The 26901-nt window shown below is 37.2% G+C and overlaps 2 protein-coding genes across 7 annotated transcripts; both read left to right on the top strand.

Moving 5' to 3' along the window:
- The first annotated feature begins 1674 nt into the window (after window positions 1–1674).
- admb (adrenomedullin b) lies at window positions 1675–3698 on the top strand. 3 transcript variants are annotated; one of them, XM_067419743.1, is made up of 5 exons: window positions 1675–1806; window positions 2143–2255; window positions 2343–2471; window positions 2564–2859; window positions 3212–3698. In XM_067419743.1, the coding sequence occupies exons 2-4, from the start codon at window positions 2155–2157 to the stop codon at window positions 2832–2834; spliced, it is 501 nt and encodes a 166-aa protein (XP_067275844.1). In that variant the 5' UTR covers window positions 1675–1806; window positions 2143–2154; the 3' UTR covers window positions 2835–2859; window positions 3212–3698. The 3 variants fall into 3 exon arrangements, with proteins under 3 accessions (XP_067275844.1, XP_067275843.1, XP_067275842.1); XM_067419742.1 differs by having other exon boundaries at window positions 2949–3698; XM_067419741.1 differs by having other exon boundaries at window positions 2564–3698.
- Window positions 3699–4445: 747 nt separating this feature from the next.
- On the top strand, window positions 4446–23531 carry ampd3b (adenosine monophosphate deaminase 3b). Of its 4 annotated transcripts, none has more exons than XM_067420372.1 (16): window positions 4446–4485; window positions 5581–5682; window positions 10754–10976; window positions 11067–11244; window positions 13904–14069; window positions 14319–14538; window positions 14725–14854; window positions 14949–15143; window positions 15247–15378; window positions 15493–15656; window positions 17975–18101; window positions 19350–19513; window positions 19651–19771; window positions 21929–22102; window positions 22239–22349; window positions 22789–23531. In XM_067420372.1, exons 1-16 carry the CDS (start codon window positions 4461–4463, stop codon window positions 22963–22965), a joined length of 2409 nt encoding a protein of 802 aa, XP_067276473.1. In that variant the 5' UTR covers window positions 4446–4460; the 3' UTR covers window positions 22966–23531. The 4 variants fall into 4 exon arrangements, with proteins under 4 accessions (XP_067276473.1, XP_067276474.1, XP_067276477.1 ...); XM_067420373.1 differs by lacking the exon at window positions 4446–4485 and adding an exon at window positions 4777–4914; XM_067420376.1 differs by lacking the exons at window positions 4446–4485; window positions 5581–5682 and adding an exon at window positions 5857–6310.
- Window positions 23532–26901: the final 3370 nt, after the last annotated feature.

The raw sequence follows: 26901 nt of genomic DNA, 5'->3' as shown, positions 1-26901 counted from the left end.
TACCAAAAAAAGGAAACTCATCACAGCTGTGCTGTCATACTTACATCAATACATGTGGTCAATACAAAGGTCAAGGTTAGAATCTAATTCTGGTGCACACATTATTCATGCCTTATTCCTCTCCTAACGAGACCTCTAGTCACCCCAGCTTATCAATCCCTCAGTATTTTCTCATTATATTTGTGTGGCACTATAGAAGACCACAAATGGATTCAGTTTGTCACTTACACCAAGAGCAATCAAGCAACTACACTGCTGCAAGACTAGAAACATCTGAGCTGGAGCGCAGCGGATTGCGTCTTATCTTTCCAGAACACATTTTTAAAACTTTTAACACTGTGTTTCTACTTTCTACAGATAAAATGATGAGAGGGAGAGGCTTTGCTCAGGGTTAAATATAGAATTGGGTGTTGTTCAACTCAAAGGAAACTGGTAGGAGTAAAGTTGTCTTTCCTGAGCATGTCTTCACTTGGCAGGAACTTTCCAGCAGCCGTATGAGGCACTTAACATAAAGTTACCATAGTCACGCAGCCTATTTGCAATTCTATTGTGTCTAATGTGTGCTAAAACAGTTGATCACAGCTGTGTACAACTAGTAATACCGTCAAAACATTGAAATATATATATGGTTTCAAAGTTTTGGTGTTTTTTGAAGGACACATTGATCAAAAGTGACAGTAAAGACATAAGTATGATTTTCCACAAAAATATTAAGCAACACAACTATTCTGAACGTTTAAAATAATAATAAATGTTTCTTGAGCACCAAATCAGCATATTAGAATAATTTCTGAAGGATCATGTGACACTGGAAGACCGCTTTTATAATATTTTTAATCAAATAAATGACCAGCCTCGCTGAGCATAAGATACATTTTTCCAAAACTTTCAAAAATCGTACCAACCTCAGACTTTTACGCAATATATATAATGTAAAGGCTGAATTTATATGCCCGTGGACTGCAAAATATGGAACATGAACACACAACAATCCAAAGAGAAGAACCAAAGAACATTTTTGGGGTGAGAAAAATATTTGACCTGAAATAATTACCATCTAGTTTTCCTCTCGCTTCACTTACAAATTTGGGCATGTTCCATTCACAAATGATTTTGGCAAGGCATCCGGTGTCATATTAGCTGTACTCGATATAGAAATCGTTAATTCCACATTCCTAACTTGTTAACAAAATGTGTAGGTGGTTGGAATGTGTGAGGGCTTGTGTGGAGTCATTATCCCAAGGACAACATCTCCCAGTCACATCATTTGAAATAAACTCGATCACCAATTAGATGTGCATTCCAGATGCTTCGCAGGAAGTTAATCATCAGATGTTTACAAGGCTGATGCTGAAGCATATTTGTCTGGTAAATGAATCCCAACTCTGTCCATCTACGATTCAAAACCCCCTGTGAACACACCAATGCAGGAGATATGAAAATGATTTGGAAACAAAACAAATGGTGTCATCTAATTAAAAACGATATTACAGGAATGCTGGAATGATGATTTCTCTCAGGGGTTATATTCCATCCTTTTAAGACAGGGCACGTAAAGTTGTTGGCTAGTTTAGAACAGGGATGTGGCTGCTATCACTCAAGACAACTCCCGCCCCTTCCCACCCCCTGTAAAGTATATAAAGCACTCAGGTTTTTCTGAGTAACTCAGACCATTAGCAGTGTCACAGCTGAATACTCATCCTTAGCCAACCAAGGACACAACTTGGAAATACTCAAAAATACTGACTTCAACATCACCGCTTTTCAAGTGTGCAGTGATTCCTAGAGAGCAACCGAAGTTATCAGGTATGTGGTTTCTTCTCTGACATTGTGGTTTCTAAGGTCAAGGCAAGAACATGGTTAGCAAGACATTTGACTTTCTGGCAAGTCATTTTTATTGCACCCAGCGTGCACTTGTCCCAGGCAAATATAAGACCTGCTACTGGGAAATGACACGGTTGAGCAAAACTTAACCTCTGTGTAACTTTCCAAATAAATGAATGACCAGTGTGGAGTCAACAAGGTGCAGGAACATCAAGTCATTTGGACTTTAGTTCAAAAATCAGGTGTTTTTCATGAGAAGACGCTAAAATGACCATGGATTGGATGTGAATCATAACATTGCTACATGTTCTTCCACAGGTTCCATTCACAATGAACTCATTGCTTCAGAAGGCTTTCCTGTGGTGTGTGCTGACTGCGTTTCTGCCGAGCATCACAAGTGCAAAACCTCTGAATACAGATGGTTTGAGAAGGTACGCTCTCATGACTGAACCACTCTTGTCATTCAGAACTCTCTGATTTTGAATAAAATCTCATGGGTTTCTCTTTTCATCTGCTAGGCTCAGTGTTTGGCTTCAGGGTAAGGTGAGGAAAGATGTCAGCAGCGTGTCTGAGAGAAGCGAGAGTGACTCGACAGCTTTGCTGACTCAGAGTGACAGCGGTACTGAGTCATTTGTACCACAGCACAGGTATGAGTGGATAAAAACACACATCAAGGCCAAACTGACTAATCACTACCAGCAGATAAAGGAAAACTAAATTGCTTTCTGTTTCTTTCCAGGAGCGTGAGGGTAAAACGGACAGAACCAGACTACGCAGTCAAACGAGTTGAAAGAGCGCGCTGTAATCTGGCCACCTGCTCGGTGCACGAACTGGCCCACCTGCTGAATATAATGCACACGAAGACTAGCAACGCCCCCCCTGATAAGATCGGCTCAGGAGGCTACGGACGCCGAAGAAGACGCTCGTTCCCGCAAAACCACCCTGCACTAACTTTCCACGAAGGCCGTCTAAAGCTGGCATGGGTTCGAACCGTCCACAAAGGGATTTAAAGAACAACCCAGGAGCACCTCTGCGGTTTGTCCCGAGCCTTTGGTTTATATTGGCTCTGTTTACTGAGATACTTCTGATACGTCCTTTGCTGAACGTTAGTGTACTCTCTTCAGGCACAAAGGAGCAAGTGGAGCATCCTTCTCTCCATCCTCTGCCTGATGGGTTGGACAGAGAAGGATTCAGGTCGTTTAAAGTGGTTGCGGAAAAAAGGAGTGCTATCAGTTGAGAAAAAATAATGTAAAAAAAAAAAAAAAAAACTTTGTGAGGGTCTAAGGCAAATACGACAGGAAATAGACGGTCAATGCTCTGTGCATGTGTTTAGCATTTTTGTCATTCTTATGGAGCTTTGGGACTTGACTCTCTGTCTCTTCTGCAGCACTGATGCGCCCTCTGTTGGAGGAATGAAGGAACAACCCAGGATTCTGCCAGCCCAAACTTTCAGTGAAGAGGATGGAGAGAGAATATCAAGAGGAAAAAAATAACTAACTTTTATGAAGCTATTTACCCTGGAGGACCAATGATGAAGAACATGGAAGAAATTATTTTTGTTGTCCTCAAGGACATCCACATACTTGAACACTGATTTATCTATACTGTGGGGGCCGTGCAATAATGTAGCTACTTTAATATTATAGTGTAGTCTATTATTAATGTGTATAAAGATGTATATTACGAAAATACTGTACGTTAAAAGTGCATATATTTATATCTACATACTGTATGTATTCTTAAGAAACTATTGTTTATTTTGAAATAAGATGTTTATCCTGTGAGCTCATATCGCTATAATGCGAAGCATTTTTTCCACATGAATCATTCAATAATGTGTTAATGAATAACCTATTAAACTTCAGCAAGTGTGAGTGAGGACATGTTGTGTCTTATTTCCTGGGCAACTTTTAGGTCGTTACCTTGAACTCAAAGATAAATAAATAAGCAAATATATTGCAATTATAGTAAGTAAACATATGGGTGGTAGGCTATGTGGACCAAAAGAAAAATTTAAACATTGTGTTGCCGGCATCATGAGGAACTGACATCATTTTCAACGCTAACACTTAATTTACTTTACAAACAGTTTACATGATCAATTAACGTAACCTAAATAAAGTAGCCACAATAAAATATATAACTTAATAAATCGTTTTGGCAAGTGTTCTGTGGGAAACGGAACTTTTTGAACTACTTTACAAACACAGCAGAGGGCGCGCTTTCCCTATCCATTATACACGCCTCAAGCGTTTCACGTTTTAGAGCAAAAGGAAACAAAATAGTTACAAATAAAAATTATTTATACTTACCGATTCAAAAGCAAAATAAAGTTAAGTTAATTTTACTGCCACTTTATTGCATATAAAAATACATTTACACGAAATATCCTTCATGAGGTGAGTTGGATAGCCTATGCAAAACAGACACATGTTACACTTAAAAGAATGGTAGGCCACTTCTCAGAATTGTTTAAAATATTTTACACGTACATTAGATTAATTGGTCTCAAGATGTGTTTTGTAAAAGTTGAAGTTATGGTAATTCACCACAACATGGTGAAAACACGTGCGAGACGCCTACAACAAAGATGAAAGTCGATAGATAAGAAAAAAGGGAGAAAAAAAAACAGCAAAATGGAACGCAATTTTTTGTGTGAAGGTAAGCATTCGCTTTCATCTCATTGCCAGTTTTATTCTAAGATGAATGAGGATGTAAGTTGTAGGCCTGTGTTAAATAATATAATGCGAAACATATCCTAATAAGTCTTGTCCATGCAAACATGTATTCAAATCTACAAATATAGTCACAAAACGCAGCCACTATAAACGTTCTGAGAACAAAAGCAAAATAAACACCCCCCAAACGAGATTAGATTAGGATCAAGGTTCCCTATACCACTGAACCACTAAGCACGGAAAGGGTTAAGTGCTGTGACATTTTTTCACTTTTGCATCTTGTAAAAGCGTGAGGCATTTATCTTCACACCCAGTGAGCGCTGCACTACAGAACACAGCATAATCTCTCAAGGGACTGTCACACACACACAGAGAGAGAGAGACAGACTAACTTCAAGGATAACGGGCAGAGGTGAGTAGGTTCATATCTCTTTAAAACAAAGTTGACTGACCCTTTGGCTGTTAGGTTACCACAGTATCCTAGGCTGTAACCTGTGGTGGCCTAATATCAAGCATCCCCTGCAGGTCTGAACCTGTTGAGGACTGAAGCTTCATTCCATTACTGCCTCTCTGCAGTCTTAATCCATGTACATTTCTTTTACGATGTCTTTCTTTATGAAATTGAAGGATTATAGATGGGAGAGATTTAACAAGGGTGGTGGTGTTTTTCTGAACATTGAGGCATTTCCTCATTTAGAACTGCATGTTGTCTGTGTTCTTGAGATAAGCTTAGATGACAGCTAACAGCATTTTAGTGTTCATCAGGAGTTATTTCACCCTTAAACACTAGAACATGTTGCATATGCTGTAAAGCAAATGCTCAGGAAATGTAATAAACACTCTAGGAAACATTAACTTTTGTTTGACATTGCAGAATGATCAGATTATAGTTAGTTGGTCTAATGAATTTCCATTTCCTGTTTTTGAAAACCACAAGCTTAGCAGTTAGCTTTCATCTGCTCACTGAGAGGTAAACAGTTGATGTAGTATTCTTAAAATGAATCTGTGTATTTACAGTGGCATTTTTCATTCCTGCAATGCATTTTAAGAACATGAGGAGTTTACTTTCGTCTCTCAGGTGGAAATTTGACTAGAGATCGTGTTGTATCTACGCTGTACAAAATGAGCAGAAAAGGAACCCCTCTGTCTAAGCAACAATCAACACCCAACTTTGGGAGGGGTAAGTTTGGCACAGTATATGATAATATACCTCGCTGCTTCTTGTTGGCTTGCACAATATGCATTTTTGTCTTTGTAAAAGGCTTGTATGTTTAATGTGCAGGTCCACTGCACAAACTCCTAAAAGCTGGCATGCAGACATTTTGTCTGGTATTGTCACTCAATCAATGTAGGTTAAAAGTATAGCGCGACAAGGTGTCCTCAACATTCTTTGCAAGCATGTTATAAAGTGCTGTATCAAAAGAGCACTGAACAGTTCTATAAATAACCTCTTTGCAGTGATGTACTTTGCTCATGCCAGGCTCGATGGCTTGCGCAATCATTAAACACATAGTCTTGCCAAACTATTTCTGTTTTTAGTGGGCTGAACTTTTATGTCAAAATGAAAATTAGGCTCTTCCATCTCTGAGATAAGGGGAGGGGGCAGTGGCTTGATAGGAAAAGCAGGTATGGAGCCAGTGCTACGCTGCAGGGCGGAGTTCCGTTTCTCCCAATTTTTTTCCCCTACAAATGAGGAAAGGTCGGACGAGCCACGGTTTTAATAGGCACAAATAAACAGCGCTATCCTGTCTGTCACCTCTTATACTTTCTCTGGGACACCGTGGTAGCCTGACCTTCTCAAAGTGCAGGTAAATAAGTGCATTTATGAGCTGAGCTGTTGTGTTTTGAGAATGCTTTGCTCATATACTTTAAGCTTAGGGGTCTTCCATCCTCATTTCAAGGTCCAGCAAAATTAGGTGAGTGTAACTTCAGCCATGGAGATGTATGAAAACGGATTAGCACATTATTGGATGCTGTTTGGAAGAGAGTGTTCCTCTGGGTCATATGTGTGTCAACGTGTTCTTTCTAGAAGCTTGCTAATAATAATGCATGTACAGTGAGGCTTATGAGTTATGTTGACTTAAAAAAAGGAGTAACCTGTGATTCTAGTTAGGGGTAGGACATAGTGTAATCTGGTTTAAATCAGGTTGAGCTGTTATACAAGTTGCTAAGGTTGTAGCTGGGAATGTAAACAACCTGTTTTCATTGGTGTATACATTGTATAAGCCAAAGCGTATCCAGTCTTTAAAGGTTCAGTAATGTGACTAGTTAATGCCAAGAAAATGTTATTCCACATAAATACACACACACATATATATATATATATATATATATATATATATATATATATATATATATATATATATGTGTGTGTATATATGTGTATATATATATATATATATATAACAGTGGGCTTTGGGAAATGGTCCTGACAGCTAGCAAGCTCCAGAACCTGCCAGCATTTAGAATAAGCTTCAGTTTGCAGCTTGTTGTGACGTCCAGCCAGGGCTCTCTGCTGATATGATGCTGTCAGAACCTTTAAATAGGGGGGAGCGGGATACTCAAGACTAGAAAACACTGAAGCTGCTTCATAGACAAAATAAGACCTAGAACTGAAGACCACAGTTATAAAGCAACAGGAAAATAGAGAGTCCATACACAGAGATCCAGTAAAACCATGGCAAAAATAGCTAACGAAGGTAAGAGAAAGTGTGTATTCCAACATCGTGTACAATAGGATTGATCAAGCTGAATAAAAGGGGTCAGTGACTGTCAAACAATTGGATATTGAGTTAAATAGATTTTTGGATGGATTTTTCTTCAATAGAAAGGTGACAAGATATAGATATATTTGTAATATATGTATGTATAGTAAACAATTTCTTTGACAATTACTAACATATTTAGTCAAAAATCAATAAGATATACATGCATTATTGTATATATGCATGTCTTAAGAAAAACTAATTATATATAATTTGTTTTTCTTAAGACGTGTATATATAGAATAATACATGTATATCTAATTGATTATATATATATATATATATATATATATATATATATATATATATATATATATATATATATATATATATATATATAATGGCTGCATCCGAAACCTGGAAAATGCTGCCTTTGGAGGACACATTTCAAGGTTGGAATGCATCAAGGCACATCCAAATCTAACGTTAGCTTCACTTCCTGTCTCCTGCGATCTGATTGAATTTTGAATTAATAGGCTATTTTCTACCCTGGTTTTGAGGCTCTCTTCTGCAACGCTCTGTTTATGGGCATGTCACACTGGTGACTTGGAAGTAAATGCCCACAGCTAGGATTGGATAAGATTTTCAGTATGCAGACAGCATGATCAAAACTTCCAAAATTGTATTTTTCCTTCAGATATCAAGTCAAGAGAGTGAACAACGCACATAAAGAAGGGAATGTTATTTTACTATTTAAGATAGCCCGTCGGCAGGCCAGGCTTACGTTTTGGTATCCCGTCTGGAAAACACACAGCCCCGGGGGCGTTGGGCTTTACAAACCCTAGCCCATACATATCGGTACCCAAGTCTGATCCCGAATTGCAATGAACTAGTAACTCCACAAATAAATGATTTTTCAGGCTTTTGATGCACGTAGGCCTACACACAGTATATATCAAATGATCTGTAACAATGCAATAATATCACATATGAAAAAAGTTATGTAATTCATATAATCTTACCCTGTCTGCAATCCAGTCTTTTTTTTCCACAGTAAATTGAAGGAACAAACGTGCAATGTCTGACGCACGTGAGCTGGCTATTTATTAAAAATAAAGTTCACCCATGCATTCATAATATTGGAATCTGAATTTAGCTTATGCGGTATGTTTATTGCTTAGAGGTTTGATCCGGTTTAGCTCTATGTAGGCCTATGTCATGTCATGGCAAGTTGGTGGGCAGGGCTACAAAATCAGGCGTTGTTCATCTTATGTTAAGGCGGTGTTTCACTATACAATGACATCAAGGTGTGGCATATTCTGAGATCGATTGTTTAATCGATTGTGGGTCTGGTGTCAATAAAAGCTTTTTTTGACTAACTAGAAGTTTTCAGCTCTGAAACTTACAGGATATTTTTATATTACCATGACCTTTTATTTTTTTATGATTTCTCAATTCATGACCCCTTTAATGCATATATTACAGTAAGAATATATATGAATGGTTTTTACTAAGATATATAACTGAGGATTTACTTCCACGCGTAAGACACAGCTGTTCTAGAAGTGCGTCTGGTATCTAGGTTTCCTAGATGGGTAGGGCTGAGAGGGGCCTGGAATCATCCATCTGACAGGCTGGCCAAGCGTCTGTATCGAGGGGCTGTGGGCTGTTGACAGTGCTGTGGAATATCTAGTTACATGTCAACACAGGTGGAAGTCAACAATCTTGGACTTGACTTAATAACCCTGCCTGCCAGTTAAAAACTGTTTATAGGGATGTGTCTGACCTACATTCCCATTCAATATGAGCACTCAGCCTCAAATAAACAGATGTCATATCCGGTGTGATATGGGAAATAGAAAGTTGGCCAAGGCATTGCAACTGATATGAAACTATAACCTACTGGACAGGATGCAAATGTTGTTTTGATAGCACAGGGAGTATGTGTGTGAATGAAGGAGGAAGGGTGGTGAGGTTCTTTCTAGTGGCATAGAGACTAGAGAAAAAAACATTCCACAATACCTGAAAAGTCATTTGTGAAATGCTTTGAGACAAATTCAAATGATAAATTCAACACATTACTTATCCAATAATCACATTTTAGAAGCATGCTGCATAACAGGGATTTTCAAATTTTGATGCCAAGGACCCCAATATAAAAATCCCCTTTCAAAAAATATAATGACAGCTATATAAGATTGATTCAATAAAATAAACATTTATACTGTGTGTAGAAAATGTTAAGCATCATATTACTAAGACAACATGTTGTTTCCAGTATTATATTATTTTCACCAAATATTTACTTTGTATTAAGTAAATAAAAATATTAACATATTGTTGTACTCTCTATTAGGATAATGTACCTGTATAAACCTAAAAACAACCAGATTTTTGTAATTATTTCTTAATTAGGGCTGGCAAATTATAAAAATGTGACTAAGTTCATGATTTTTGACCAGATTTTCAAAAGCAGAATGAAACCACAATGTGTTAAAAATATTGCATTAAACATTTGTGTCTTATATGATCAACTTTTAAAACACTAAAACGAGACCATTTGCATTTTCTTACAGCATTGCATGTAAAACTAAACCACAAATTTACACTTTGTAAATGTGTTGCATATACTTCTGCTTAATGGTGCTGGTTATGCATTCTGATATATGAAAGAAAAATGACTTTAACATGATTTAACATGCTTAATTACAAATATCATTTATTATTGTGTAATATATATATATATATATATATATATATATATATATATATATATATATATATATATATATATATATATATATATATATATATATATATATATATATAAAATCAGGATTGCTTACCAAGTATCTAAAGTAATGCTTGCTGTGCACCATGTGTAGTTTGGTGCCAGAGGACAACAACTCGTCTGACACTTTGGGAATCCACTGACTGACCTCGGGTGGTCTCTAACAGGACATGAACTTACAGTAGTTAACCTTATAGATACCTGACTAAGACCATGGCACAATATGCAGAGTGAAATCTGAACGTTTGGGCAGATACTTAAGGACATGTTTCTGTTATGTACAAGCATGATTTGTGCAGCTGCAAAACTCAAACTGCAATGTATGTAAACATAATTACCATCAGTTACATTTACTACCTTCAGTAATGGTTTTACATTGGCAAAATCCAGCAAATAATTTCTTAATATTACAAAGACTAGGCCTACTATTAGTGCCATATCATTCATTCCACAGCATGACTCTCAGTTGTCAGGTTTTGGCAACATGTTGATAACTCAGTCATAACACAAACATACTGTACACTTTCTAGTCTCATTTGACCACAGACAGTAAGGAATTTTGTGGAATAGATACAGGCTCGTGTCATGATCATAGATTGAGAAGCTGATGGAAAATGACACTGCCCAAAGTAATGGAAGTTCCTAGAATATTTTGAACAAATGTGCACCATGTGCATAACATGGTGTTCCTACACCTGATATTGACTAATTATAAAAATAACCAACATTCTTTCTGATGGTGCCACTCCTTGCAGAAATGCCGCGTCAGTTCACTAAGATCTCTCTCCAAGAGGTGGATGAGAAAGTGCGACTCCTGGCTGAGAAAGTGTATGCTTCAGCTCTGAAGGAAGAAGAGACTAAGAACACCATGTCCATGTTCACCGTCCCGGAGGACTGTCCCATTGGCTTGCATCAGGCCAAGGAATGGGAGCTACGCAAAGAGATAGCAGAGGAGATGTCAGAGAAATCTGTCAAGAGGTCAGTGATCTCAAATGTGGCACAAGTTGCAGAACTAATCAGCAGTTTGTATTAATGTGATATTCAATATGTATTTATTAATCATTTTAGGAAACAGAGTTTCAAGTTGATGCGATCCCAATCAATTTCCTTGCAAATCCCAGCTGCTCAAGATTGGGCAATGTCTGTGATTTCACCCATGCTGACCCCTTCCACACCCGCAGACCCTATGGCAGACAATATCCCAGAATTCCAGAGGGTCACCATCAGTGGAGACTACTGTGCAGGGGTAGGAGAAAAATTTGAAATATATAAAATTATACCATGGTCTAGCTGAATAATTGATTCTGATTGGCTGGAAGGTGTGCAATAAAACCCACAGAAACATTCAGGATCTACTTTATCTCTGTCTAATGGCGGTTCATTGCCTCCACGTTGTGCATAAATTTGTTTAATACATACTAGCTAGCCGTGGATTATCCCTTACGTATTTTACATAATTATATATTAAATATAATAGTATGTTATATATAATAAGGTATATAATGTAAATATACTACTGGGCTATTGAATGCTTAAATCGGATTGGTTGACGAATGTTCTAAAGAATGCAATTATTTTCAGGGAAAAGCACAAAAGTAGTTCCAAGAAGGTCTTGACCACATTAATTATTTCAGTTATTTCAAAAGGTCCTTACAGACATTGACCAAGCAAATGAATATAGTAAACAATATGATAAAACCAACAAATTCTTTCCAAGTTTTTACGACAAAATTATGTTGTATTATGTATGGAAAGCACATACTCTTTTTGCCCCACTCTCTCTACCATTTAAACTCGCTCACAGAGTACAGACAAACATTTGCACAGAATTGTGTTGTCAATGTTGCTCTGACAATTTTATCTTTAAAGAAGGTTAACAAATTTAAAACTAGATGACATTTCTCACTAGTCAGGTAAAAATGTTGCTGTTCTTGGAGCAGATAAACTTACAGTTTAAGTAAGTTTACATCTTACAGCTGCCAAACACTGTTGAGAGACACATTTAAATTCACATAGCCTATGTTTAATCTTCCTCTCTTTCGCTCTATTTACTCTATTAGTCTGCTATCAGCCTCCATTACTAGCTCTAAAATGACGTTTTATAATTAGCAATGGAGTCTTGGGATTTGATGCGTAAGAAATTAGTCCTACACACAAGTGTTTAAAGAACAAAAATATATAGTCTAAACAATGTCTTGAGGTGTGGTAACCATAGTACAAGTGGAATAATTGACCAGCATTACCACCTCGGGTGTGCATTATTTTTCTAATTATTTAACGGCCTGTCGCCAATAATTCCTTATGTACTGTATATATTTTATATTAAGGTATGATATAATATAATATAATATAATATAATATAATATAATATAATATAATATAATATAATATAATATAAGGGACAGTTCAAGAAAGTTAATAACTGGGCAGGGTATTTAATTTGAGCCAGACAGCTATGAATTCATCATATTAAAAAAAAGTACAAGCAAGTCACACCTGTGTGACCAATAGAGGTGAGGCTTCAGAATCAAATAGTTTACATCAGCATGTTCTGACTTCATAGGCCTACGTGTTCACACTGCTAATCCTTATTATGCGCACACACATACACCTCAAGGTTGTGTTTTATCTCCTCTTTTGTTTTCTTTATACACTGACGACTGTCGGAGTGCTTTTGAAGGAAGACACATTGTTAAATTTGCAGATGATTCCGTAATCGTGTCTCTCCTTACCGAGTCAGATGGCAATCATGGTCCAGTGGTTGATCACTTTATTCAATGGTGCAAAGACTCTTTCTTAAATATTAATCCTTTAAAAACAAAAGAGATGTACATTGATTTTCGCAGGAAGAACTCTGTATATGTGCCACCTGTTTTCATAGAGGGACATCAGGTAGATGTGGTGGAAGAGTACAAATATTTAGGGACTATAATCGATGACAAGTTAAAATTTGAAACAAATACTGATTGCATTAGAGGAAAAGCACTTAAACGTATGTATTTGTTGAGGAAACTATGAACTTTTAATAAGGATGTGTCTTTTATGAGAATGTTCTACTCCTGTTTTATCGAATCTGTCTTAAGTTTTTCTATTATTTGCTGGTATGGTAATTTGAATGTTAGGAATAGGAGTAAGTTGAATAGTATTGTTAAAATGTGTTGTAAGATCATCGGGACTGATATAAGGACCATTAAACACATCTATGATTATAGGGTGACTAGGAAGGCACAGTTAGTCCATTCAGATGTTACCCACCCATTAAGTACTGAATTTCAAATGCTTCCATCGGGTCGGAGATTTAAACTCCCCTGTGTAAATCTAACAGACACAAAAACTCCTTTATACCTGCTGCTATTGCCTTTCTTAATGATTTGTTATGAATGTGTGTTATTTGATGTGTGTGATTTACTGTGTTGCTATATGAACATGTATTTATGCTGCTATTTGCACAAGAATTGCCTTTTAGGACAATAAAGTTATAAAGTAACACAACATCATTTTCCGGGATCTTTTTAACTTTCCAATTATCAAAGAATGCTGAAAATATATATTATGGTTTCTATAAAAATATAACCCAGTACAATTGTTTTGATAATAATAATAATACACATTTTTTTCCCCTGAGCACCCAATCAACATAATAGAGTAATTTTTGAAGGATTGTGTGACACCGAAGACTGGAGTTGCCATCACAGGAATAAATTAAAATTTTAAAATAGAAAACTAAAACTAAAATAAAATTATATGATATAATATTTCACAATATTACTATTTTTACTGTATTTATGATCAAATAATTGCAGCCTTGGTGAACATATGAGACTCTTACAAACTTTTGAACTGTAGTATATATTCTGTACTCCTAAAGTTCACTCAATTAATTCATATTTGATCACTTCTGACAGATAACAGTCGAGGACTATGAGCAGGCAGCAAAAACTCTGCTGAAAGCACTCTTCATCAGAGAAAAATATTCCCGGCTGGCATATCATCATTTCCCCAGGACCACAGCCAGGTTTCTAAGGAGCGTAAACAATGAGAAATGGAGCGAGGAGGATGAAGTGCTGCCAGGTATGTCATGGTTGGCAACAGATCATGCACCTATAAATTAACTGTTCAAAGTCCTATAATGACAGCATAAGTAAGAAATTACTGTCCTAAATCCTTAGTATTTTGTCTCAAAGACTGTAAGGTGTTTATTAGTTTTGGGAAAGTGATACTACAAACATCTAGTCCTGTTTCTATTTATATCAGGGCATACATATAATGTGACATTAGTATTCATCTGCACTACTGTGTGCTTTATTTCCATGGTACCAGACATCTGTCCCCCTCCAAGTGAGGGTGAGGATCCCTACAGTATGGAAGACCTCCCACAGAATCTGAACTACACACTCAGGATGAAAGATGGAATCATATATGTCTATGATAATGAGGATGCTTTAAAACTGGATCAGCCACGAAGCTTGCCATATCCTGACTTGGAAACTTTTGCTATTGACTTGAGTCACGTCCTTGCCATGATTGCAGATGGACCAACGTGAGTTTGGTTATGTTTTATTTCTCCTCTGTAAATCCATCCACTTCAATGCCTAACCTAACACAATGCAATCTCTCACTCCAAATGTATAACACTACATGCATCTGTTGCTAAATAATATAAATGATAGGTGGAATTCAGCAGAAAAAAAGGAAACATGTTTAGTGGCAATATTCTCATTTATAGGAAGACCTATTGTCACAGAAGGCTTAATTTCCTGATGTCTAAGTTCCAACTACATGAAATGCTGAATGAGATGGCTGAATTGAAGGAACTGAAAGGTGTTTCTCACAGAGATTTCTATAATGTCAGAAAGGTATTTAAAATAAAGTGGCAAAAACACTAATATTTACATTATTTACTACATAAAGACTTTTTTCACTTGTAAATACATATTTGTGAATATTCAGGTGGATACACACATTCACGCAGCTGCCTGCATGAACCAGAAGCATCTTCTGAAGTTCATCCAGGACACCTATAAGACAGAAGCAGAGCGAGTGGTGCAGGAGAAGAACGGAAAGAAGCTCACCCTCAAACAGGTGTTTGACAATCTGAAAATGGACCCTTACGATCTCACAGTAGACTCATTAGATGTACACGCGGTACGTGTTTCAGATTAACTCTTGAGTTCCAAATGATGCTTTTATGATTTTTTTTTTTTTGTGCTAAAAAGTAAGAAAATAAGAAATTGCTCTATTGTTACAGGGGAGACAAACCTTTCATCGCTTTGATAAATTCAATTCCAAATACAACCCAGTGGGTGCCAGTGAGCTCCGAGAGATCTACCTCAAAAGTGATAACTACATCAATGGAGAATATTTTGCACGTCTCATCAAGGTAAAATTGATAAACTTGCATGCTGATACTGATATAAAATTAACTATAACTGTCAAAGTATACCCATTATTTTCTTAAGTGTGAAAAAATCAATCATATTTTTCTGTTGTGCAGGAGGTTGCTCATGGCCTAGAGGAGAGTAAATATCAGCATGCAGAACCCCGTCTCTCAATTTACGGCCGAGCCCCTGAAGAGTGGGACAGCCTGTCCAAATGGTTTATCAAGCAAAAGTTGTACTCCCCTAACATGGGATGGATGATACAGGTGCCCAGGATTTAGTAAGTCCTCTTCTAATGTAAATTAACATATGAATTTAAAGAAATTGAACACAGAAACTTCAATAATCTAACACAACCAAATGGGCAAGAAAATTAAAATATATATATTGTTAATTCCATTCCATTTGATATATGGAAAATCTCAAATTCAGCATCTCAGAAAATTTTAATATTGTAAATAGGTTCAATATTGAAGACACCTGGTGCCACACTATAATCAGAATTAACTCAAAACACCTTCAAAAGCTTTAAATGGTCTCTCAGTCTAGTTCTGTAGGCTACACAATCATGGGGAAGACTGCTGACTTTGCAGTTGTCCAAAAGACGACCATTGACACCTTGCACAAGGAGGGCAAAACACAAAAGGCCAGTGCAAAAGATTGCAAAAGAGGCTGTACTGAAACTACTTTTTTTTCTGTGTCCAATCACATTAATGGAGAGAGACGAAGGAAAAGATGTGGCAGAAAAAAGTGTACAAGCAATAGGATAACCGCACCCTGGAGAGGATTATGAAACAAAACCCATTCAAAAATGTGAGGGAGATTCACAAAGAGTGGACTGCAGCTGGAGTCAGTGCTTCAAGAACCACTAGGCACAGACGTATTCAAGACATGGGTTTCAGCTGTCACATTCCTTGTGTCAAGCCACTCTTGAACAACAGACAGAATCAGAAGCATCTCGCCTGGGCTTAATACAAAAAGGACTGCTTAGTGGTCCAAAATTGTGATCTTTAATGAAAACAAATTTAGCATTTCCTTTGGAAATCAGGGTCCCAGAGTCTGGAGGAAGAGAGGAGAGGCACACAATCCACGTTGCCTGAGGTCCAGTGTAAAATTTCCACAGTCAGTCATGATTTGGGCTGCCATTTCATCTGCTGGTGTTGGTCCACTGTGTTCTCTGAGGTCCAAGTTCAACATTTTTTAAAAGTTTTAGGGCACTTAATGTTTCCTGCTGCTGACCAACTTTATGGAGATGCAGATTTCATTTTCCAACAGGACTTGGCACCCACACACAGTGCCAAAGCAACCAGTACCTGGTTTAAGGACCATGGTATCTCTGTTCTTAATTGGCCAGCAAACTCGCCTGACCTTAACCCTTTCACAGAAAATCTATGGGGTATTTTGAAGAGTAAGATGCGATATACCAGACCCAACAATGCAGAAGAGCTAAAGGCCACTATCAGCGCAACCTGGGCTCTCATAACACCTGAGCAGTGCCACAGACTGATCGACTCTAGGCCACGCCGCATTGCTGCAGTAATTCAGGCAAAAGGAGCCCCAACTAAGCATTGAGTGCTGTACATGCTCATATTTTTCATGTGCATACTTTTCAGTTGGCAAGGACTTCAAAAGATCCTTTCTTTGTCTTGGTCTTAGGTAATATTCTAATTTTCTGACATACTTAATTTGGGATTTTCCTTAGTGGTCAGTTATAATCATCTAATTAAAATAAATAAACATTTGAAATATATCAGTCTGTGTGTAATATACAAGTTTCACTTTTTGAACAGAATTGGTGAAATAAATCAACTTTTTGATGATATTCTAATTATATGACCAGCATCTGTGTGTGTGTGAGTATATATATATATATATATATATATATATATATATATATATATATATATATATATATATATATATATATATATATATGTAAGGAATAATTGACGACGGGCCGTTGAATTATTAGAAAAATAATGCACACCCACACCATTGCATTATTTTTCTAATAATTCAACGGGCCGGAGTCAATTATTCCTCTTATACTACGGTTACCACACCTCAAGACATTGATCCAATGATATATTTAAAGGAATTTGTCCGTTTTTTGTAATTGAACCTCACTAGTGAAAAAATGTAATTTGTAGCCTTTAAGTTGCTTTGTTTTTTGTTTTTGTTTTTTTTAGTCCTGTAAGTTTCAGTCATTACAGTTAACTATGCGAAGTGATATGGAACTGTAATGCGGTCAAGAGAGCTGCCTGGAACTACGTTCACTATATATATATATATAGTTCCTTAAATATAAACCCAGTGAAAAATGTAAAAAATACATTTCTGACTGGGTTTAAATTTAAGGAAATGTATATATATATATATAATATATATATCGTTGAATGCTTCAATCTGATTGGCTGATGAATGTTCTGAGGTCATTTCTGGTTTCAGTTGACATCCCTTCACTTGTTTACTTAAAATGGCACAACCCTGCAACATATATGATAAATATATAAAATTATATTTTTACTCATACTTTCTCAAAATTCATATTAAGTATTTCTAAAAGTAAATCTTCTTGACTTGTGTACTTTGTTTTAGTGACATTTTCCGATCAAAGAAGATTGTTCCCAACTTCGCCAAGATGCTAGAGAACATCTTCCTCCCACTGTTTCAGGCCACCATTAACCCTCAGAAACACAAAGAAATGCACGTCTTCCTGAAATATGTAAGTGCATCAGAGTTTTGTTTAGCTGGCAACTGGGCCGTTTTTAGGCATAGGCAAACTAGGGTTTGTGTGTGTGTGTGTGTGTGTGTGTGTGGTGGGGTTGGGGGTGGGTGGGGGGGTTGTTTCTAAGTTATTGCTGACCCCACTAGTTCCCCCACACTGTTGAATCAGAGAACTGTCAATCTGACGATTCCTATATGCCATTAGATCAGAGTACTGTCAAAAAAGATTACGTTTGGAGCGCTCAACAACACCATTAGATCAAAAAGCTCTGGCAATGCTTTGGCAAGGTAGCACTTTTTTAACCATATAACTAAATTCAAACTAATTGCCAATTAAAAAACGGGTACAGTAAAAAGTGCACAATTAGGGCAGTATTTGTGGCAGTCGAGAAATCATGCTGTGGAATGGGCAGATAGCATTATGGATAGCGTATGATAGCGTAATGGATTTTATACTGTACAAACTGTATTTTCTATCCCCCTACACTGCCCCTGCCCCTAAACCTACCCATAACAGGAAACATTCTGCATTTTTACTTTCTCAAAAAAACTCCTTCTGTATGATTTATAAGATGTTTTCCTCATGGGGACCATAAAATGTCCCCACAAGTTTAGGGCTATACAGATATCTGGCTAAAAAATGGTTTTACTGGTCTTAATTTTGCTTATTTCCTTAATAATCCTTATTATCAAATATATACAAATATAGTTAATGTGTTAAGTAATGCCATTATTTACCAGTTTTGCTTATTAAAATTTGACTGGGGACACCAATAAGGATTTCGTCTATGATGGCATCAGAATGACTAGAAACGGCCCTGGCTGGCAAGACCAGTCAGAGCAGATTCATGCCACATTAGAACATTTTGACATCAACAGTGCAATTAACAGCTTAAGCACAAAACAGTAATTTTACTAGGGAAGCAAGATTTCAATGCCAGATGCCTTATTAACAATTAAATGGTTCTCAGATGAATGTGAGTTCATGTAAAACTGTCACGCACAATCAAATCACAGAAAACATAGATGTGGTTGAACTACGCCCAAAACCGTAAGGTACAGTAATTGTGTGGTTGATTTTATTATTAATTTTTTTTCCACCAAATGTCAACATAATAAAAGAAACACAACCTTGCCTATATATTGGAACAGCCAGAGCAGTCTTTATGTAAATGTTAAGCCACAACTTTTAAGTAAAATAACGGGAAAAATTGGCTATGAAAAGATTTTGATGTTTTTTTTGCAGGTGACAGGGTTTGACAGTGTGGATGATGAGTCCAAACACAGTGATCACTTATTTACCCATAAGAGTCCAAAACCGGAAGAGTGGACCGGGGAGGAAAACCCACCATACACTTACTACCTCTTCCATATGTATGCCAACATCATGGTCCTCAACAACCTACGAAAGTAAGTCACAATAGATCAACCCATTGTCATAACAAATCAAGCTAATATCAAGATAAGCTTTCCCTTTAAATTTAGCCAAACGCTTTATAATTGAAGTCTTAAGCCATGTTAAATAGCATTTTTTTTTGTTGTTGCAGGGAACGTGGTCTCAATACCTTCCAGTTTCGTCCTCACTGTGGTGAGGCAGGATCCATCACCCATCTGGTGTCAGCCTTCCTCACAGCTGACAACATCTCTCACGGACTCAACCTGAAGAAGGTCAGTCTCACACCACCCAACATTACACCCACAGGCAGTGTACTTTCAGGATACAGCAAATAACCAAATCATCACAGTAAGGATTGTTTCAGCTTTCCCCATTTAGGGTAATGTCCACTGCCATCTTTAAAAACATGATGGATTTATTCAAACATTAAATGTTGAAGAGCAAGTTAATGAATGTGCAATATTGCCTATACATTTATCAGAATTCTCCTCTCAAAGTTTATTTTTCTTGCTGACGAGCCAGTTTTGAACATTGAATGGCTTTTCTGAGGTAAATGTAACATAACGTGATATTGTTTACAAGCTGATTGAGTGATTACATGGATTTTGGTAAGTTGTACTGTATCTTCCAACATACTTTCTGATGTTCATTCATGTTTATTTCATGCTGTAACTAGCAATAAATATCAACTGAAGGAGCTATATGATCTGTCGTGCCACATTAAAGAGCACGAAAAAGGTATTTATTATTTGAACTTCGTAATAACATTAGGTGCGTTTACATGCAAACCATTAAACTGACAATGCAAGTAAACCGCGTTTAAATGACTTTATTAATAAACCGGGTTACTTCCTTGTAGTGACGTCAAACATAATAATGTCCGTATCTGACTCGGAGTATTCCAAATGTTACGTCAGTTGTGATGTTAAATAAAGAGTGCACTGTCAGTGGGAGATTTACGGCTCATATTATCCCTCATGCAGTTACAGATGCAGCATTTTGACTGAACCTCTTCTATTTCTGCTGCATGACATGAGAACAGTATCAATTTTCTGGGTCTTAAAATTCTACATTTGTGATATATGTTCTTATTTCATGCAAAACGCTAGCTCGCTTTGTCTGGATGCATTTAAATCTGCTCTAAGTTTGCGTTTTTGTTACCTATCACACATGCGCACTTCAATAAGCCGACAGAAAGCAGGTTAATGCGTTTACATGCAGCGCAAAATCATTGTAAGAGGCAAAGAGCTACCTGCTCAGATCGGTTTATGCTTACGTCGTTTATGACTTCACTCCGATAAAAGAAAACGGGTTACCGCATTTACATGATCATGATCATTGTCAGCTTATTAGACATAATTGGCCTAAGAACGTTCATGTAAACACACCCATTGACAGAATTATCAAAAAATACAGTTATAATTATAAAATTATTTAGTTATATCAGTGATTGTTTTGAAAGTCGCAATCGGAATGATTCTCTTATTCACAGGGCTCATAAACGTCTTTATCAAGCAAACACAATGATTTATTTCTCATCCACCCGCGATTGATTGGAATATTATTTTTGTATTACTTTGACTGCCCGATCGGTGGATATAAGCGCATATGCATATGTCAAGAGAGTGACCAGCGCAGATCAAGAAAGGAATATTATTTCACTATTTGAGATTCACCGGCCTGTTGACGGGCCTCCGATTTGGTAGCCCGCCTAGAAAACACATAGCCCTGGGACGTTGGGGTTTGCGAGCCGTGGCCCATACATGTCTGAGACAGCATGTTAAAGGTATGCTCTGTTAGACACATACACATAATCAAAATGATCTATAACAATGCAATACTTTTACATATAAAACAATTTTTTACTCAAATAAGTGTGTTGCACCATTCCTGTCGGATCCTTGTTTTCAAAAACGATTCCGCAGTGAAATGAAGCAAACATGCATGTCTTCCCCACGTGATCTGGAACTTTATTAAAAATAAAGTTCAACCACACATTCCTAATATTAGGATCCGAAGGAAGCTTATGCAGCGACTGTGTTCTTCCACAACCAGGAATAGCGCAATATTTTGCTATCTTCTTTGGCATTTTTATTGCTGCTGGCTAGTGCGATCCGAACAGCTCTATGAGTCGGTGGGCGGGGCTACTAAATGAGAGGTGCTTATTATTCTGTAGAGGCAGTGTTTCGCCACACAATGACATTGGGATGAAGCACTATCATTTTTTTTCTGGGCCTGGTGTCTATAAAAGCTTTTCTTTGACTAACAAGGAAGTTTTCGGCTCTGAAACTTAAGGATATTCTTATATTACCATGAGCTTTTATATAGAAAAATTTGATTTCTCAATTCATGACCCCTTTAAAATCATCAGATGCCAGTATCGATGTAGTGTTTTCTTGTGGTTTAACATTTGTTCTTTCTCAATACAGAGTCCTGTGCTGCAGTACCTGTTTTACTTGGCCCAGGTGCCCATTGCCATGTCTCCGCTCAGCAACAACAGCCTGTTCCTGGAGTATTCCAAGAATCCCCTCAGAGAGTTCCTGCAGAAGGGCCTGTGTGTGTCCCTCTCCACAGATGACCCATTACAGTTCCACTACACAAAGGTCAGGGAAAGCAGTTACAATGAATGACGCGCATAGCAACAAACACTGCAGACACTGAATGAGTTGATTATTAATCTACTTTGAGTGCACGCGTCTAAAGCAGTCAGAGGTGATGCGATTTGTTTATGTACTTTAGGAGGCCTTGATGGAGGAGTACGCCATAGCAGCACAACTGTGGAAACTGAGCACATGCGATGTGTGTGAGATCGCCAGAAATAGTGTGCTTCAGAGCGGTCTGTCTCATCAGGTACTCTGTCTCTCTCTGTCCTAAGCTCTAAGAAAAAATATATAGTTTCACAGTTACTAATTAATTAAAATAATTTCAGCTCGTCCTCGTTTTCTTTAAAAAACAACAACAAAAAAAAATGGCAAAAACTGAGGTGACATCGAGGAGCATACAATGGTCATAAATAGGACCAATTTGTAGAGGATAAAAAAGCAGAATGTTTTATAAATGCACTTATATTAAAGGTACAATCAGTGCTCGAAATGGGCTGGCACATATTATTATATATTATAGTATGTGAACAAGTTTGATACTGTTAATACTGTTGGTTGGGCTTTACTTGTACTGAAACTGGAATATTTCCTTTAGAAAAAACTTTCAAAGCTAATTTTAAACACATTCCAATGCAAAATGTAACATCAACCCAATAAAAAAGCTGACATTTAGATTTCCCTTGCAGGAGAAGAAACATTTTCTGGGTGCGAATTATCTACAGGATGGACCAGAGGGTAATGACATCCGTATGACAAATGTGGCGCAGATCCGTATGGCCTATCGTCACGAGACCTTGTGCAACGAGCTCAGCTTCCTAGTGGATGCCGTCAAGTCAGAAGCTTTGGCTGCACAGGCCCCGTAAACAAGGATGGATGACAGAAAGTGTAGAGTCCACAGGAGTGGAACAGACATCAGCATAAAACCTTATCTTGCTACAGGTGATGCACTAAAGAGCCATGGAAATACATCATTCAGTTAGCAAGACGTGGAGCCACGTGCCTTCCCAATGTGCCTTGTAGGTGATGGATATATTTCATATATCAAATCTAATGGGACTTTCTGATAAACTGTTTCAGTATTTTGCATGGTTTCTAAAAAAAAATGTTTTTTTGAGGGAGCATACATTTGTTAACTTTTCTAAACAAGGGAGTCTTCATGTTTCTGACTTGAACAATGTATTTTTTTGTTCAGATAAATGTTTTTGTAAAGAGGCACAGGAACACATTTGCCCAGATAAACCAGTTTGTAACCGGAGATTCTGTGTATGTTTATGTTTGGCACAAAATAGACTTGTGTACTTGAACTTGCAGATTTTAAGATGGGTAAACTGTTTTAAGGATGTTGTATAATGCAATAAAAAGTGCCTATGTATGTTCGGCAATTTCTAAAAACTGCACTCAAAGCACAATAAATAATGTGGTCAAAAAAGCCTTGTTGAATCAATTTATAATGACATTGTCATTATTTGCTCGACACTGCAGCCCAGTGGAAGTATTAGGGACTGTTACAGTCTTCAACTAGCTAGAACAAAATATTCAATTTACTTTATTATTTAAGATTTACACAAGAAGAGGGAACCGAGAACATCAAACACCTCAATTTAGTCCATATGTAAAAGACAACTAGGAAGCAGCAACTAATATAATTTTCTGTCTGATAAAACTGTTAACATTCAGTTTAATCTATTGCAGAAATTGACATTTTTAAAACTAAAATCTTGATGAAATTGATTAAATCTCATTTCATAAGCCCAGATCCACATTTTCTCTTATACACACACAAAAAAGCAAGATGAATAGTCTAGGATTTAAAAGCTGAAAAAAAAAAACATTAAAAAGTAACCAACCTCCAGTTATTCTGTTAAACCATAGTTTATAAACTAAGTCAATGTTATTGAATCCATGAGTGACTGAAATATAGTATTAATTTAAAATAACAGAATTGAAAAAAAAGTATTTCTTACCGTTTACAAATAGGGCTGTGAATTTAATAAAATTGTGATTACTGTCATTGTTTGATTCAGATTTATTGTCAAAGGCAGAATGAAACCATAATGATATGAAAGTCTGTAAATGTGTGAAAAATATATTGCATTAAATATTACATTTCTTTCTTATATTATTATCAACTTTGAAAACCTTAAAAAATACAAATCTAATTTTCTGTAGAATCAGACACCAGTTTTAAAATGACACGCTTTCCTTTTTCTTACAGAGTTGCATGTAAAATTAAACCACATGTTTACACTTTGTAAATGTGCTGCATATACTTCTAATTCTGATACATGAGAGAACAATGATTCAATATTTAACATGCTTTATAACAAACATTAATGCATTATTTTAAGAAGTCTACCTTTACATGCACATTAACTTTAATTCTTAATCCGTAGGGTTTAATATGGAATTGGCCTAGCCTTTGCAGCTATAACAGCTTCAACTCTTCTGGGAAGGCTTTCCACGAGGTTTAGTAGTGCGTTTATGGGAATTTTTTATAGAAGCGAGTTTGTGAAGTTAGGCACTGATATTGGACATGAAGGCCTGGCTTGCATCACAGTCTCTGCTATAATTCATTCCTATAGGGTCATGGTCAGGACTCTGTGCAGGCCAGTCAAGTTCCTCCACATCAATCTCGCTCATCCATGTCTTTATGGACCTTGCTTTGTGCACTGGTGCACAATCATGTTGGAACAGGAAGGGGCCATCCCCAAACTGTTCCCACTAACCTGGGAGCATGAAATAGTACAAAATGTCTTGGTATGCTGAAGCATTAGGAGTTCCTTTCACTGGAACTAAGGCGCCAAACCCAACCCCCGAAAAAAGAAATCCACACCAAACTTTGGCACAATGCAGTAAGGCAAGTACTGTTCTCTTGCCATCCACCAAACCCAGACTTGTCCTTCGGATTGCCAGACAGAGAAGCATGATTCGTCACTCCAGAGAACACGTCTCCACTGTTCTACAGTCCAGTGGCAGCATGCTTTACACCACCGCATCTGACGCTTTGCAATGAATGCATTTGGTGATGTAAGGATAGGATGCAGCTGCTCTGCCATGGAAACCCATTCTATGAAGCTCTCTATGCACTGTTCTTGAGCTAATCTGAAGGCCACACGAAGTTTGGAGGTCTGTAGCTATTGACTCTGCAGAGAGTCGGCGACTTCTGCGCACTGTGCGCCTCAGCATGTGCTGACCCCGCTCTGGGATTTTACGTGGCTGAGTTGCTTTTGTTCACAATTGCTTCCACTTTGTTATAATACAACTAACAGTTGACCGTGGAATATTTAGTAGTGAGGAAATTTCACAAATGGACTTATTGCACAGGATTCACTGAGCTCCTGAAAGCGACCCATTCTTTCACAAATGTTTGTAGAATCCTTCTGCATGCTTGATTTTAAATACCTGTAGCCATGGAAGTGATTAAAACACCTGAATGAATTCCATTATTGGAGGGGTATCCTAATACTTTTGGCAATATAGTGTACATAACCCTAAACCTTATTTTCCATTGTGGTTATTTTATTGTGCCTAAAATAATTAATTATGATTGCCTACCAAGTAACTAAAGTAATGCTTACTGTGCACCATTTGTAGTTGTGCCAGAGGACTCAACAACAACTCGTCTGACACTTTGGGAATCCAGTGACTGACCTCGGGTGGTCTCTAACAGGACATGAACTTGCAGTAGTTAACCTTATAGATACCTGACTAAGACCAAGGCACAAGATGCAGAGTGAAATCTGAACTACTAATAGTGCCATGTCATTCATTTCAAAGCATGACTCTCAGTTGTCAACATGTTAGTACCCACAGTAAGGGATTGAGAAGCTAATGGAAAATGGCACTGCCCAAAGTAATGAAAGTTCCTAAAATACTTTAAAAAAAATAAAATACATTGTGCATAACATGGTGTTCCTACACCTGATAAAGAACATTGACTAATTATAAAAATAACCAACATTCTTTTTGATGGTGCCACTCCTTGCAGAAATGTCGCGTCAGTTCACTAAGATCTCTCTCCAAGAGGTGCATAACAAAGTGCGACTCATGAATGAGAAGTGTATGCTTCAGCTTTGAAGGAAGAAGAGACTAAGAACACCATGTCCATGTTCACCGTCCCGGAGGACTGTCCCATTGGCCGGCATCAGGCCAAGGAATGGGAGCTACGCAAAGAGATAGCAGAGGAGATGTCAGAGAAATCTGTCAAGAGGTCAGTGAACTCAAATGTAAAAAAGTTGCAGAATTAATCAACAGTTTGCATTAATGTGATATTCAATATGTATTTATTTTTATAAAGACAAAATACTCCAAAGCACTGGTGGTGAAAGTAAAAAGCCTTTAATTTACTAGGCTAAATCATTTAAAACAAGTAAAGGTGTAGACCTACGATCTAAAGATTTAGCCTGGTTAATTAAAGGCTTTTTACTTTCACCTTAGAGAATTTCATCTTTATAATTTGATGTTTACCTCAAGTTAACCAATGAGCACCAGTGGCCACATAAAGACACTGTGTAGTACTCTCTGCTTTTGTTGTTTTGTAAATGTATTTTATTATTCTGTATGCCCCATTTTAGGAAACAGAGTTTGAAACTGATGCGATCCCAATCCTTGCAAATCCCTGTCCCTCCAGACTGGGCAATGTCTGTGATTTCACCCCTGCTGACCCCTTCCACACCAGCAGGCCCTATGGCAGACAATATCCCAGAATTCCAGAGGGTCACCATCAGTGGAAACTACCGTGCAGGGGTAGGAGACAAATGATTATGTATATTTATATGTATATTTTAAAATATATATAT

Source organism: Pseudorasbora parva, chromosome 16, assembly GCF_024679245.1.
Source record: "Pseudorasbora parva isolate DD20220531a chromosome 16, ASM2467924v1, whole genome shotgun sequence".
Lineage (NCBI taxonomy): Eukaryota > Metazoa > Chordata > Actinopteri > Cypriniformes > Gobionidae > Pseudorasbora > Pseudorasbora parva.
The sequence above is the reverse complement of the archived record's forward strand: the minus strand, read 5'-3'. Positions and strand labels throughout refer to the sequence as shown.

What these genes read in the sequence shown, in the direction of transcription:
- admb (XM_067419743.1), top strand. Translation starts at nt 2,155, where the DNA reads ATGAACTCATTGCTTCAGAAGGCTTTCCTGTGGTGTGTGCTGACTGCG. An exon ending in AATACAGATGGTTTGAGAAG is followed by an intron (nt 2,256 to 2,342) that starts GTACGCTCTCAT and finishes TTCATCTGCTAG; the next exon opens with GCTCAGTGTTTGGCTTCAGG. An exon ending in TCATTTGTACCACAGCACAG is followed by an intron (nt 2,472 to 2,563) that starts GTATGAGTGGAT and finishes GTTTCTTTCCAG; the next exon opens with GAGCGTGAGGGTAAAACGGA.
- ampd3b (XM_067420372.1), top strand. Translation starts at nt 4,461, where the DNA reads ATGGAACGCAATTTTTTGTGTGAAG. An exon ending in ATTTCTATAATGTCAGAAAG is followed by an intron (nt 14,855 to 14,948) that starts GTATTTAAAATA and finishes GTGAATATTCAG; the next exon opens with GTGGATACACACATTCACGC. An exon ending in ATTTTGCACGTCTCATCAAG is followed by an intron (nt 15,379 to 15,492) that starts GTAAAATTGATA and finishes TCTGTTGTGCAG; the next exon opens with GAGGTTGCTCATGGCCTAGA.